We start from the raw sequence: 13,316 nt of genomic DNA on the forward strand, positions 1-13,316 counted from the left end.
CTCATTTATTTCTCCACTCCTATGTGGTTTAGTTTTAATTCCTTGCCTGAAATGAATACTATATATGTCTTTATTTTTGTGTGAAGATGAGTCCTTTTTTGTATTTAAAACATTTTTTCCACTACATACAATTTTTAAATGCTGAAAGTAATGATTAATATTTCTTAGTAGATTGATTTGCAACAGGATATTACTGGATTTTCAGTCTTAGCGTAGAAGACCTACAGCAATGGTATGGTGTCAAGAGAGGCAGGCTGAACTTAAATCTCTACATTTGAGTGATATATTCTAATCCTGGTTTTCTTCCTCTCTTTAGAACAAAGCCCATGCCTGCATCATTAAACACCACTTATTTAGATAGAATTTTCCTTTCTTACTGTTCTTGATTACAAAGCCCATTAAAATTCAGATTTTGGTAATAGAAGTTTATAGAAATGATACAGCCACCATATTAATGAGAGTAGCTGTATCCAAAGAAGAAAATTGTCATGATATTTTTATTGATTATTTTGTTTATAAAGACCAAGATATTAAGTTCCCCTTAGTTCTACATTTATTTTTAAATGATATTTTAGAATTTAAAAAGTTTTAAAATACTAATTTATATGTTTTATACTTTGATAATGAGTTAGGAAACAGAGGCTAGTTTGTTTTCACCCATAAAATATTTCTAAAATTGAAATGTATTTAATTTTTATGGTGCTATACATTGAATCCACAGTCTTGCACATTATGTTATACCACTGAGCAACAACTCAGCCCTATATTCTTTAATTGATACATAAAATCATAAAAATTGTAAATGAGATATTTCAGCATTTGCATATGTTGCATATGATTTTACTTTTTAAATTTCAGTGTAATGGCTATTTCAGAAAAAACAGTAAACCATTCTTAATATTTATTCATAACAAAGTAAGTAAAAATATCTAGAAAAACTTATTTTCAGAACTTTTTCTATAATTTTGAACACATTATATACTTGTTAATGTAATTTAGAATATATATCCTTTTTTTGAATCTTAACTACTATATTTACTTCCAAATTTTTTGACATAATTGCACATTTGATTTGGGTATACAAATGTTCTTTTTAGATATGTTTTGAGGGGCTGAATTTCATTGTTTTTGTTGTAGGTATTAAAATAACATTTGCAGTTATTCTGGAGACTGTGCTGGCTGGTCATGAAAACTGGGTAAATGCAGTTCATTGGCAACCCTCCTTTTTCAAAGGTAGGAAGAAAACATAAGTAAATCCCTGGATCAGTTTACATTTCATGGTTTTCTAAGCTGACCAGCTGAGACAGAGTATTTTTGTTTTTTTTCCAAATAATGTCTTTACTGGGGCCATTTTTTTTTTTGCTAATTTTTTTTTTGTTTTTTTTTTTGTCAAGGTAATGTACAGAGGGGTAACAGTTACATAAGTAAGTTAATAAGTATATTTCTTGTCAAACTTGTTACCCTTTCCCTCATTTTTCTCCTTTAGAGGATTTTTTTGAACTTGATTAGAAATTGCATATGTAAGATGTTTTCAGGTTGGCAAAGTATAAGACTCTTCCTTGGTCACTTGGTTCCATTAAATTTGTTTTGTTAGTCAGGTGCGAGTGGCTCACGCCTGTAATCCTAGGTACTCAGAGACTGAGATCTGAGGATCTTGGCTCAAAGCCAGCTTGGGCAGGAAAGTCTGTGAAAGTCTTATGTACAATAAACTACTCAGAAAAAGCAGGGAGTGGCACTGTGGCTCAAGTAGTAGAGCCCTAGCCTTGAGTACAGAGGGGCTCAGGGACAGTGCCCAGGCCCTAGAGTTTAAGCCCCAGGACAGACAAAAAAAGATTATTTTGTTAAAGTCTAGCACCAATGCCTTATGTCTGTAATCCTAGCTACTTAGGAGGTTGAAATCTGAGAATCACACTTTGAAGCCAGCCAGGACAGTAAAGTCTGTGAGACACTTATCTCCAATTAACCATCAAAAAGCTGGAAGTAGAACTATGTCTCAAATGGTATAGTGTTAGTTTTTAGCAGTTTTTAGCAAAAAAGCTCAGAGACAGTTCCCAGGCCCCGAGTTCAAGCCCCAGGCCTAGCATAAAACAAAACAAAAAGAATTGAATATTATAGGTATTCAGAAGCTCTGTATGTTCTTTGTAAGCTTTCCATTCCATCCACCTTATGGTACTAAAGTCAGTGCAAATCATTCCCATGCTTTTTTTATACTTTATACATTTATACACAGCCATAAACAATATTATTTTAGTTCCTAAACTTTGGTATCAAGCTGCATTTATATTTTATAGTATTTTAAATTTACCACATTAATATGTTTGGGTTTAATTTGTTACAAATGTTTACATATTTGATTCATATAGCCCTGGTTATTTTTTTGTTGTTGCATTGCAGTATTCCATTGTGTGAATATATCACAACTTGTTTTTCTTTTTCTAATGATAGACCTTTTTGTTGTTTTACAAATTGCTACATTGAATATTCTTATCATAACCCTCCCTTTTTTTGTGTGTGGTACTCTGCAAACATGATGCTTGTTGCTCACCTAAAGGCATTAGTTTTTATTCTTTAGATGGTGTTCTACAGCAGCCAATGAGATTGTTGTCTGCTTCAATGGATAAAACCATGATTCTTTGGGCTCCAGATGAAGAGTCAGGAGTTTGGTTAGAACAGGTAAAAATGTGGATATTTAAGAAACAAAATTGGGCTTTGTAAACCAAAGATCTAAGTCCCAAATCTGAATTCATAGAACTGTAAATTTTCACTCTTTGTATACATTGGAATCTGATTTCTCATTGTGAGAAATGGGATTATTGATGGAGAATTATTTTCTGTCACTGAAGGTTCGAGTAGGTGAAGTTGGTGGAAATACTCTGGGATTTTATGATTGCCAGTTCAATGAAGATGGCTCTATGATCATTGCTCACGCTTTCCATGGAGCATTGCACCTTTGGAAGCAGAACACATTTAACCCAGTAAGAAAAGCACTTCTAATGCATTTCTAATCAAATTAATGACTTCTCACAGAAACCTAGCAAGTAGTCTTTTACTTATGAATTATAAGTAACACATAGTTTAATATAGTAAAACATAGTAGAGATGTTTAAGTTGAAGTGATATCATATTCAGATAATAGAGCATTGTTGAGGTATTTATTGAATGATACTTAAATGAGTTAATCTTTGTATAGGGACTAGATATAGCTCAGTGGTAGATCACTTGCCTAATACCCTGGATTTTATCCCTAGCACACCCTCCTCAAGTGTATATGTGTGTGTGTGTGTGTGTGTGTGTGTGTATATATATACATATATACGTATATATACACTTATTTTTATATGGAAATTAGAATCTGTTCTAAAATAAACACAAGGAAGTTAATTTAAAAACTGATAAAATTTCCTACTATGTATGGATATGAAAATGATCTGAAGCAAACACAGATGGAAACTTTCTTTCTTTTTTTTTTTTTTTTTGCTTGTCCTGGGGCTTGAACTCAGGGTCTGGTCACTGTCCTTGAGCTTCTGCTGGCTCAAGGCTAGCACTCTGCCACTTGAGCCATGGCTCTACTTCTAGCTTTTTTATTAACTTATTGGAGATAAAAGTCTCATGCATTTTCTTCTCTGGGCTGGCTTTAAACCACAATCCTTAGATATCAGAGTAGCTAGGATTACAGGTGTGAGCCACTGGTGCCTAGCTTGAAACTGTATTTTTTTTTATTACTCTTTTGTTTAGCTTTGATTTTAGTTAAGTAAATTTCTTACATATTCACAACTAGAACTGAATAAAAAATAAAATTCTAAAATTAATTACAAAAAGAAACAAATTTGTATTTCAATTGTAGTATCACTGCATCAAAAGTATTATTACTTCAGATAGCACAGGAGTACTGTGTTCTAAATGCCAGTCTCTAGGATATTTTCTATACACCAAGAAAAAGGTTTCTTTTGAATTTTCACTATTTGAGATAATATGCCAATAATATAATTTGAAGCTGCTTAAGGGTATTATAGAATAAAGCTTTTAAAAGTTATAGCCATTGCTATGTAAAACAAAAGAAATGCAAGAATAAAATAAATTACTAAACCATCAGAATTTAGATGCTGTGTAAGTGGAGTTTTATATGTATGTGTATAGATTCGAATATGTACACATGTGTTGTTTTTGTTTTCATGTAGTTTTTGTTTTTGAAGGGCTGTTTGAGTCTCCCTATGTAGCTTAGGCTGGCTTCAAACTTGTGATTCTCTTGCCTCAGCCTTCTGAGTGCTGGGATTGCATGCATATGCCACTACTCTTGGCTTATAAGTATATTTTAAATAAATAAACAAGCAAAATAAATTAACCCAAGGAAATATAAATGTTGAGTGAAATATGACTCAGCAGATTCTGAATGTGCATCTGATGACTTTTTATAAAGGAAAAATTCATGGATTTGCGTGACTTAGTTTGTGGGCTTTGTCATATATGGCAGCATTGTTCTGAATATTTTATGAGTTAAACTCATGTAATTCTCTTAATGTCCTGTAGAGTAGTTGCCATTATGTAATAATACATTTTACCACAGAAAGATTAAGTTGTATCTGGCTGCTAGGTGATGATCAAGAAATGTTGAGGGAAATTTCCTACAGCTTCAAAGGATATATTTGATTGTTTGGAAAATAGTTTCTATTATTAGGTGGTCCCATCTTGTATATTAGCTTTTCACTTTCTAGAGAGCTTTACTCTTTCATATTTCCCAGAGATGAGTGCTCTACTTTGAATGGTGAAAGTCTTTGATTATTTGGTATGTGTCATGTTCATGTGCACTTTCATTGTAGAGAGAATGGACTCCAGAGATTGTCATATCAGGACACTTTGATGGTGTTCAAGATCTAATGTGGGATCCAGAAGGAGAATTCATTATTACTGTTGGCACTGATCAGACAACTCGTCTTTTTGCTCCATGGAAGAGAAAAGACCAGTCGCAGGTAAAACATCTTCCTACTTACTAAATCTACACAAAATAACTCCTGTGAGCACATGAAAAGTGGGGTAGCATTCTTGGACATTAGGAAAATGCATTAAAACCATGGTGAGATACTACTGTATACTCTATAGATTGCCTGAAGTAAGAAATCCTGACAACAATAGCTAGTGAGACTGCAGAATGACTGGAACTTTCATGTATTTTGGACATCTCATGTGGAATGACCCAACAACTCTAGAAAACAGCTTAATGTTTTCTTAAAAACTTAATATCTCTGTGCAATTCAGACAGGAATTTAAATTTAAATTGTCAGTTTGGACAACATGTATCATCAGTTTAAAAAATGGTTTGGATTGTTTTCTAGGTCTCTTGCTAACTTGTTGCCTCATATTTTTATTGTTTAAAAAATGTACAAAAATAGTTTTTCTTTCTTTTTCTTTTTTTTTTTTTTAGGTACTAGTGTTTAAACCCAGGGTCTCATGCTCACTAAACATGGGCCACAGTTCCAGTCCTGCTTTTTTCTTACTATTTTGGAAATGGATTTCAGCAAACTTCCTGCCTGGGCTATCCTCAAAACTGCTATTATGAGTAGCTAGGATTACAGGTTACCAATGCCTAGTGAAAATTGTTTTTTTTAAACGGTCATTCTCAGTTATCCTCTTTTAATTCCCAGGTGACTTGGCATGAAATTGCAAGACCTCAGATTCATGGTTATGACCTGAAATGTTTGGCAATGATTAGTCGATTTCAGTTTGTATCTGGAGCAGATGAAAAAGTTCTTCGAGTTTTTTCTGCACCTCGGAATTTTGTGGAAAATTTTTGTGCTATTTCAGGGCAATCACTGAATCATGTGCTTTGTGATCTAAGTGTGAGTATTCCTCTACGCATTTTTACTTAACTCTAGTTTGTTTTTGGTGCCAATACCAGGGCTTGAACTCAGGGCCTCACGCCCTCAATTAGCTTTTCCCCACTCAAGGCTGGTGTTCTACCACTTGAGCCACATCTCCACTTCTGGGTGTTTGCTAATTAGTCAGTGATATTATTCTCCAAGACTTTTCTGTCAGGGCTAGCCTTGGACTATGATCCTTAGGTCTCAGTCTCCTGAGTAGGTAGACTCACAGGAATGAACCACCACCAGTACCTAGCTCCCTGCATTAAAGTTTAAATTGTAAGAAACTCTTAGCATATAGTCATGTAGCAGTTTTTTTGAGTTAGCTTACAGACTTACATATAGTAACTTGATTGTTTTAAATTGCAAGACCTAGGCAGAGTATTGCCTCTTCCATTAACACTGAGTTTTAACGTCAGTCCTCAGTTAAATATGTTCAATGAAAAAACTGAATATATTTGCAGGAAGCTTCTGTGTTCACTTGACCATCATTAAGAATGTGTGTATGAAGCTGTTTTGGTGGCAGAAATCTGGCCTTCTATTTACAGTCTACTATATTTCTTCTGAGACTGAATCCATTGGTCTTTTAGGATTAGATCAATTTATGGATGAGAAGTTTCCTGATTTTATGAGTTGGGTGGTGTTGAGGATAGGGACTGTTTTTAGGACAGTGATTGCTCAACATTGAATCTATCAGATTCAAGAAGTGGAAGAATAGATACCCCCCCAGGTGGTCTTAAAACTGCTTTTAAGCATTTGTGAGTGGGACTATTTTGGAGTGCCTGAAATAACAGTAACTTTTAGGATTTAAAGCTTACATATATCATCTAGGGTGCCATATGCTGTTAAGAAGGCTGGAAGATCAAAGTTTGAAGGAAACCCGGGCAGAAATGTCTATGAGACTCCATCTCCAAAATAACCAGCAAAAAGCAGGACTGGAAGTTGAGGCTCAAGTGGTAGAGCACCAGCCAAGCAATCATGAGGCCTTGACTTCAAACCTAAGTACTACCAAAGTATAAACCAAACATGTAAACAAAATACCTTACATATCAATTTTTTTTTTATTCTAGCAAGACGGCAGTGTTCCAGAAGGAGCCTCTGTCCCTGCATTGGGATTATCAAATAAAGCTGTTTTTCAGGGTAAGGCTTTGGTCTCCAAAATTATTGAACCCATAGGAGCACTTTAAGTATTACACAGTTGCATAATGTGCATCTAATGCTCGCTACAGTTGTTTTAAAAATCACAATACATCTATCCATCTTCATCAGATATGATTTTCAAAGTGTGTACATATGCAAACCACTGAAACAGGTACAGCTTTCAAAGTGTTTTACAGAGCACTATAACAATAGATATGAATCTGGGCTACGTGAGTCTATTAGGTGGTTTTAGAAATTTGTGAACCGTTGTCAGATCAAAGAACATGGAAGGAATCATTGTGGATTTCATTAATGCCTATAGCTGTTTGTTTGGAAAGTACTAAAACAATAGAAATGCCTTTGTGTTTAAAATCATGTGGATAGTTTTGAAATAGACCATTTTGAGGTGGTACTACTTTCTAATGGGTGGCCTTAGTGTTCTTTTAATTGTATAGAGGGGTTACAGTTACATAAGTAATGTAATAAGTGCATTTCTTGTCACACTTGTTACCCCTTCCCTCATTTTTATCCTGCTTTCCCTTTCCTCCTAACCATACCCCAAAGTTGTACAGATCATTTGAGACAGTAATTGAAACATAAAGATATAGTGACTCCATGCATGGTTTTGACATGTTTTTTAAACTAGGAGATATAGCTTCTCAGCCTTCTGATGAAGAGCAGCTGTTAACTAGTACTGGCTTTGAATATCAACAAGTGCCCTTTCAACCTTCTCTACTTACTGGTAAGGAGTGACAAAAACATAATTTAATAAAATCATTGGTATACAGACTATAGTATCTAGTTGATGGCTAAATGAGTGCTTATTTTTCTATATAGAGCCTCCCACTGAGGATCACCTTCTGCAGAACACTCTGTGGCCTGAAGTTCAAAAGCTGTAAGTCACAGTGTATTCTCTGGTTTGATTCTATCATAATCTGAGGATTTTATCCTCCTTACAACTTTGTTTTCTCTGTTACCTTTCTCCTGTATACATTTTCTTTTTTTTTTTGGTCCGGTCGTGGGGCCTGAACTCTGGGCCTGGGCGCTGTCCCTTAGCTCTTCAGCTCAAGGCTTGTGCTGTACCACTTGAGCCACAGTGCCACTTCCGGCTTTTTTCTTTTTGCTTATGTGGTGCTGAGGAATCAAACCCAGGGCCTCAGGCATGCAAGGCAAGCGCTCTACCATTGAGCCACCTTCCCAGCCCCTGTATACATTTTCTCTGCTCAATCATGTTTTTAGTGGTTATTCAGAGGGATAGGACCAAATCAAATCTCACATCGATCTTTGTATTGCTATTGATTATACATATCAGGTTTATTGGTCTTTCTAAATTAGGCATAATATAGTATATATTTTAAGGACTGGGATATAGCTCAGTGGCAAAATGGGTGCCTGGCAAGTGTTTGATCCCCAGTTCCAAAAACGAAAAAACAAAGTAAGACAAAAAAAACTTTAAGCTTTGTTATTTCCCTGGTCCTCTTTTTTCTATTTAAAAAAAAAATTTTTTTTGGTGCAAGTACTGAGGCTGCCAGTACAGGGTCTGGCTACCATCTCTTAGCTCTTTTGCTCAACATTGGCATTCTACCACTTGAGCCATTGCTCCACTTTCAACTTTTTGATAGTTCATGGGAGAGATGTCTCAGAGGCTTTCCAGTTCCTGTTGACTTTGAACCATAATCTTTAGATCTTACCTTCCTAGGTAGTAAGATTAAACCTTTTTTGTCTTTGATGGCTCTCATCAATACTTTTACTCGTTAATTTTTGTTGTTGTTGTTGGTCATGGGTCTTCAACTCAGGATCTGGGCCTTTGTCCCTGAGCTTTTTTGCTCCAGGCTGGTGCTCTACCACTTTGAGCCACACTTCCACTTCTGGATTTTTTTTTTTCTGGTGGTTAATTAGAGATAAAAGTCTCAAGGACTTTCCTGCCCACCCTGGCTTTGAAACATGATCCTTAGATCTCAGCCTCCTGAGTAGGTAGGATTACAGGCGTGAGCCACTGGTACCCAGCTGCATCATAATTTGTTACACTGTCAGCTGAGATAGATGAAACCTGAATGTTAACCTGATTGTTTGAATGACTTGTATTACTTTCTTAAAAGCTGGCATTTTTGCCAGTCTCCCTATTTTTAACCCCAACTATTTACTTAGACAAAAGTGTGCTGTCCCTAAAAAAATTGTGGGTTCACAGAGAAATTGATGTTACTCATTCCACTTTTTAATGTTTTGTAGAATAAGCACAGACCTGTTTACTAATATAGAGGTCATGTATTTTCTCTTTAAATTTTAGATATGGACATGGTTATGAAATATTTTGTGTTGCTTGTAACAATTCAAAGACTCTACTTGCCTCGGCCTGTAAGGTAGGGAGTTTTACCTTTTCTTCACAAGTTGTTTGGGTCATGAGGCTGCTGCAGGTTGATAGAAATTTAGATGGAATGCTGCATGAAAGACCACTGGTGCCTGCTCTTCCTGAACCTTAACTTTCTCAGCTTCTCTTACTGTGTGTCTTCCAAGCTTGCACTTGATCCAAGAGAAGAACTATGCAGCTGCTGGATGGAATACACGTAGATGTCTGTTTTATTCAGTTGGTATCTGATATTATTTTGTGGTGAAGTTTCTTTGATGACCTATTGGGATATGTATAGGAAGTGTACCACTATTGTCTTTGGTGCTACTAGTACTTTAAATCCAGAAGTATTTGTTTAGTGAGCCCAAGTGCCTGTTTTTTGGTGTATATAGTCCATAGCTTTATTGTGGCAACCAGAAGATTTTCCACCTAGATGGTTATGTTGCCTATGAATGAAAATCTTTTCTATCTCAATAATATGACTTAATATTTAATAGAAGTGATGACAGCAAACATGTTTGGTTCTCATATCAGAAACAAACATTCCTGTCTTCATTGAGAACGTTGTTTGCTATAGCTTTCATCTTCATCTGTTTATAGAAGTTCCCTGAAGTTTCTAGTTATCTGAAAGTCTATCTGGTATAGATGCTCAATTTTGGAAATTCTTTTCCTTCCTCTGTTTCTCTTTTTTTTTTTTTTTTGTCGTGGTGTTTGAACTCTGGGCCTGGTCCCCCCAGCTCTTCAGCTCAAGGCTAGCGCTCTACCACTTGAGCCACAGCACTACTTCAGTTTTCTGGCAGTTTATTGGAGATAAGAGAGAGTCTAATGGACTTTCCTGCCCGGACTGGCTTTGAACTGCAATCCTCAGAGCTCAGCCTCCTGAGTAGCTAGGTTTACAGGCGTGAGCCACCGGCACCCGGCTTCTCTGTTTCTCTTTTTAAAAATAAATTTTATTTATTTTTTTCAAAGCTGATGAACCAACTTTGCATTTCCAGAACCAAAATCAACTTCTTCATAATGTATTGTCTTTTTGCATATCATTGGATTCTATTTGCTAAAATTTTGTTAAACATTTTCAGTAGTTTATGAAGGTTATCACATTTGTTTTCTTTCCTCACAATGGCCCCATTTTGTTTGTCATGTAATGCATCATAGAAGTAATTCTTTCTTTACAAATCTCAAATAGTTTGTGTAGTGTTGACATAACTTTTAAAATTTTTCATAGAATTCTCATTTAAAGTCAACTGATTCCGATGATTTTTGCAGAAAGGTTTTTAATTACATGTTAGTAGTTATTAATTAAAATATTTAGATTATCTATCATAGTTGTTATTAATGAGAATATTTAGATTATCTATTGTTCCTGGACTTCACTTTCATAATTAATGTCTCAGGAAATTTATCCCTTTATTTGGTATTTCAAATTTACTGGCACAAACTTTCCATAATATTGCCTTATGATGTTTTTAATAATCATAGAAACTCCACTTATGTTACTTTTATGTTTCTACTGCTGGCAATTTCTGTTTTTTCCTCCTTTATGCTCTGTATTGGAATAGATCATTCTGGAAATTGAACAGTAAATCGATGATTTTATATTCCCAAAGAGTCAATTTTTTTATTTCACTGATTTTCTTTGCTATTTTTTTTTTTATCACTGATGTTCACGTGTATTTCTTTCTTTCTACTTATTTAGATTGTATCTCTTCTTTGGTTTTTTTCCCCTCTGAATATTGTTTTCAGCCTTATAGAAAACACTGTTTGACCAGACCACAGCTGTCTTGAGTCATAATTATTTTGATTGCCTCTGAGTAACTTTGATCTGTTTTTCCCAGCAAACTATAAAAGAAAACCAAAACCATTAGAGTATATGCAGAGTTTTATGACCCAGACCCTGATACTATGGGAGCCAGGAACGTGCCCGACATTCTTGATAGTAGCTTAAGATAATGAGGAACATTTCTGCCAAGATGTAATCACTCTTGTCCTGACTATTTTATAAGCTCCATTTCTGACCATCTTGGGATTAACTGGTCTTGCTGCCCACAATCATGCCTCGTGAGTGAGGCCCCAGTAAAGTATACTCTGGATCTCTAGTCTTACAGCTCTTTATGGGGACCCAGTTTTTCAAAATAATTATTTCCATAAAGTTAAGTGTGCTTTTAAATTTTTCATCCAATTAAAACTAGTTTCTGACTTTCTTCTGATTCATCATGTCTTTTCTTTTTAAAAAATTTTGTGGGTTGTGGGGCTTGAACTCAAGACCTGAGCACTGTCCCTGTCCTTTTTTGCCCAAGACTAGTGCTCTACCACTTTGAGCCATAGCTCCTCTTCCAATTTTCTGGTGTTTAGTTGTAGATAAGAGTGTCATGGACTTTCCTTCGCTGGGCTGGCTTTGAATTGAGATCCTCAGATCTCAGTCTCCTGAGTAGCTGTTACAGGTGTGAGCCACCAGCACTCAGCTTGATTCATCTCTGACCAGTGGGATATTTCAAAATATATTATTTAGCTTCCATATACTAAGTGTTTTCTAAGTACTTTACTTTCATTGATTTATGGTTTAGTTTTATTTTGATCAGAGACCATATTATCACTTGAACCCTTTGAAACAAATCTTGCTTAGTATCTACATTCAGTTGAAAATAATGTGTGTTTTGTACTTTTGGATGGAGTGTTGTATAACTAATTATATCAGTTTGTTGATATTGCTCAAATTTTTATGCTTTCAGTTTTATTGAAAGTTGCATTTTGAAACTTTGTGTCTTTTTCCACCATTTTATTTTTAAGGTATTCATTTTATTTCAGTGGGTTGTTTAGAGGTAGTATACAATTGAGTCTGCTTTTTCATCTGTTGTCAGTCTTTCATTTTAATAGGAGAATTTACTATTTCATCTATATTAATGTAAAAACTGGTTGGATATAACTCACATTATTTGTCTTCTCAGATCTATCTGTTGTGTTTTACTTCTTTTGGATTCTTTTTTTTTTTTTGGTCTGTTTGTGGGCCTGAGCACTGTCCTTCAGCTCAAGGCTAGTGCCCTACCACTTCAGCCACAGCGCCTCTTCCGGCTTTTTTCTTTTTGCTTATGTGGTGCTGAGGAATCAAACCCAGGGCCTAAGGCATGCAAGGCAAGCGCTCTACCACTGAGCCAAGTTCCCAGCCCCTCATTATTTTTTATTTTGATTCCACTTTAATTTTCCATTTCTTTGAACTAGCATACCTATGTGGTACACAGGTTTCATTGTGATATTTCTCTACATACATGCATGTATTTCCATACAAGTGCTCTGTATATTGCGTATATGTATGGAAATAATCCTACCATGTGGTGGGAATACTTTTTCATCAGACATTTTTCTCTCTCTTGAGGGTTTTCTTTTCTTTTGTAATGCAATTCTTGTAGCTATAGATGCTTTTTTTAAAAAAGAATTTGTTCTTCCTTTTAAAATGATCCTAATCGTGGGTTGGTGTTGTTTTTCTTTAAAAAGTGTTGAAATGTTATGTGTGCAGCACAGATACTTGATAATCCATCTTTTCAGGTGTGTGTGTATGTGTGTGTGTGTGTGTGTGTGTGTGTGTGTGTGTGTGTGTGAATGTACAGATACTTGATAATTCATCTTTTCAGGTGTGTGTGTGTGTGTGTGTGTGTGTGTGTGTGTGTGTGTGTGTGTGTGTGTGTGTGTGTGTGTGTGTGTGTGTGTGTGTGTGTGTGTGTGTGTGTGTGTGTGTGAATGTTTCAGTCCTGGGGCTTGAACTTAAGTCCTGGATGCTGTCCATGATCTGCTAATGCTGTACCACTTGAGCCACAGTTCTACTTCCGGCATTTTTTTAAGTAGTTTATTGAAGATAAGAGTCTTATGGGCTTTCCTATTCAGGCTGGCTTTAACTGCAGTTCTCAGATTTCAGCCTCCTGAGCAGCTAGGATTATAGTGTAAGCCTCCAACACCGTCTATGATTAATCTTTTCTATCCTA

At 35.5% G+C, this 13,316-nt stretch overlaps 1 protein-coding gene across 1 annotated transcript in view; it reads left to right on the forward strand.

Moving 5' to 3' along the window:
- Window positions 1-13,316, forward strand: part of Elp2 (elongator acetyltransferase complex subunit 2) — a 34,900-nt gene that overhangs the window by 12,891 nt on the left and 8,693 nt on the right. Inside the window, exons 9-17 of the mRNA XM_042675173.1 lie at window positions 1,138-1,233; window positions 2,573-2,673; window positions 2,844-2,975; window positions 4,818-4,967; window positions 5,640-5,834; window positions 6,926-6,995; window positions 7,642-7,737; window positions 7,833-7,890; window positions 9,283-9,355. Of these exons, the coding sequence (XP_042531107.1) occupies window positions 1,138-1,233; window positions 2,573-2,673; window positions 2,844-2,975; window positions 4,818-4,967; window positions 5,640-5,834; window positions 6,926-6,995; window positions 7,642-7,737; window positions 7,833-7,890; window positions 9,283-9,355 (971 nt within the window). The remainder of the gene's footprint in view (window positions 1-1,137; window positions 1,234-2,572; window positions 2,674-2,843; window positions 2,976-4,817; window positions 4,968-5,639; window positions 5,835-6,925; window positions 6,996-7,641; window positions 7,738-7,832; window positions 7,891-9,282; window positions 9,356-13,316) is intronic.

Source organism: Dipodomys spectabilis, unplaced genomic scaffold (genome assembly GCF_019054845.1).
Source record: "Dipodomys spectabilis isolate Male_0828 unplaced genomic scaffold, ASM1905484v1 ptg000024l, whole genome shotgun sequence".
Taxonomy (NCBI): Eukaryota; Metazoa; Chordata; class Mammalia; order Rodentia; family Heteromyidae; genus Dipodomys; species Dipodomys spectabilis.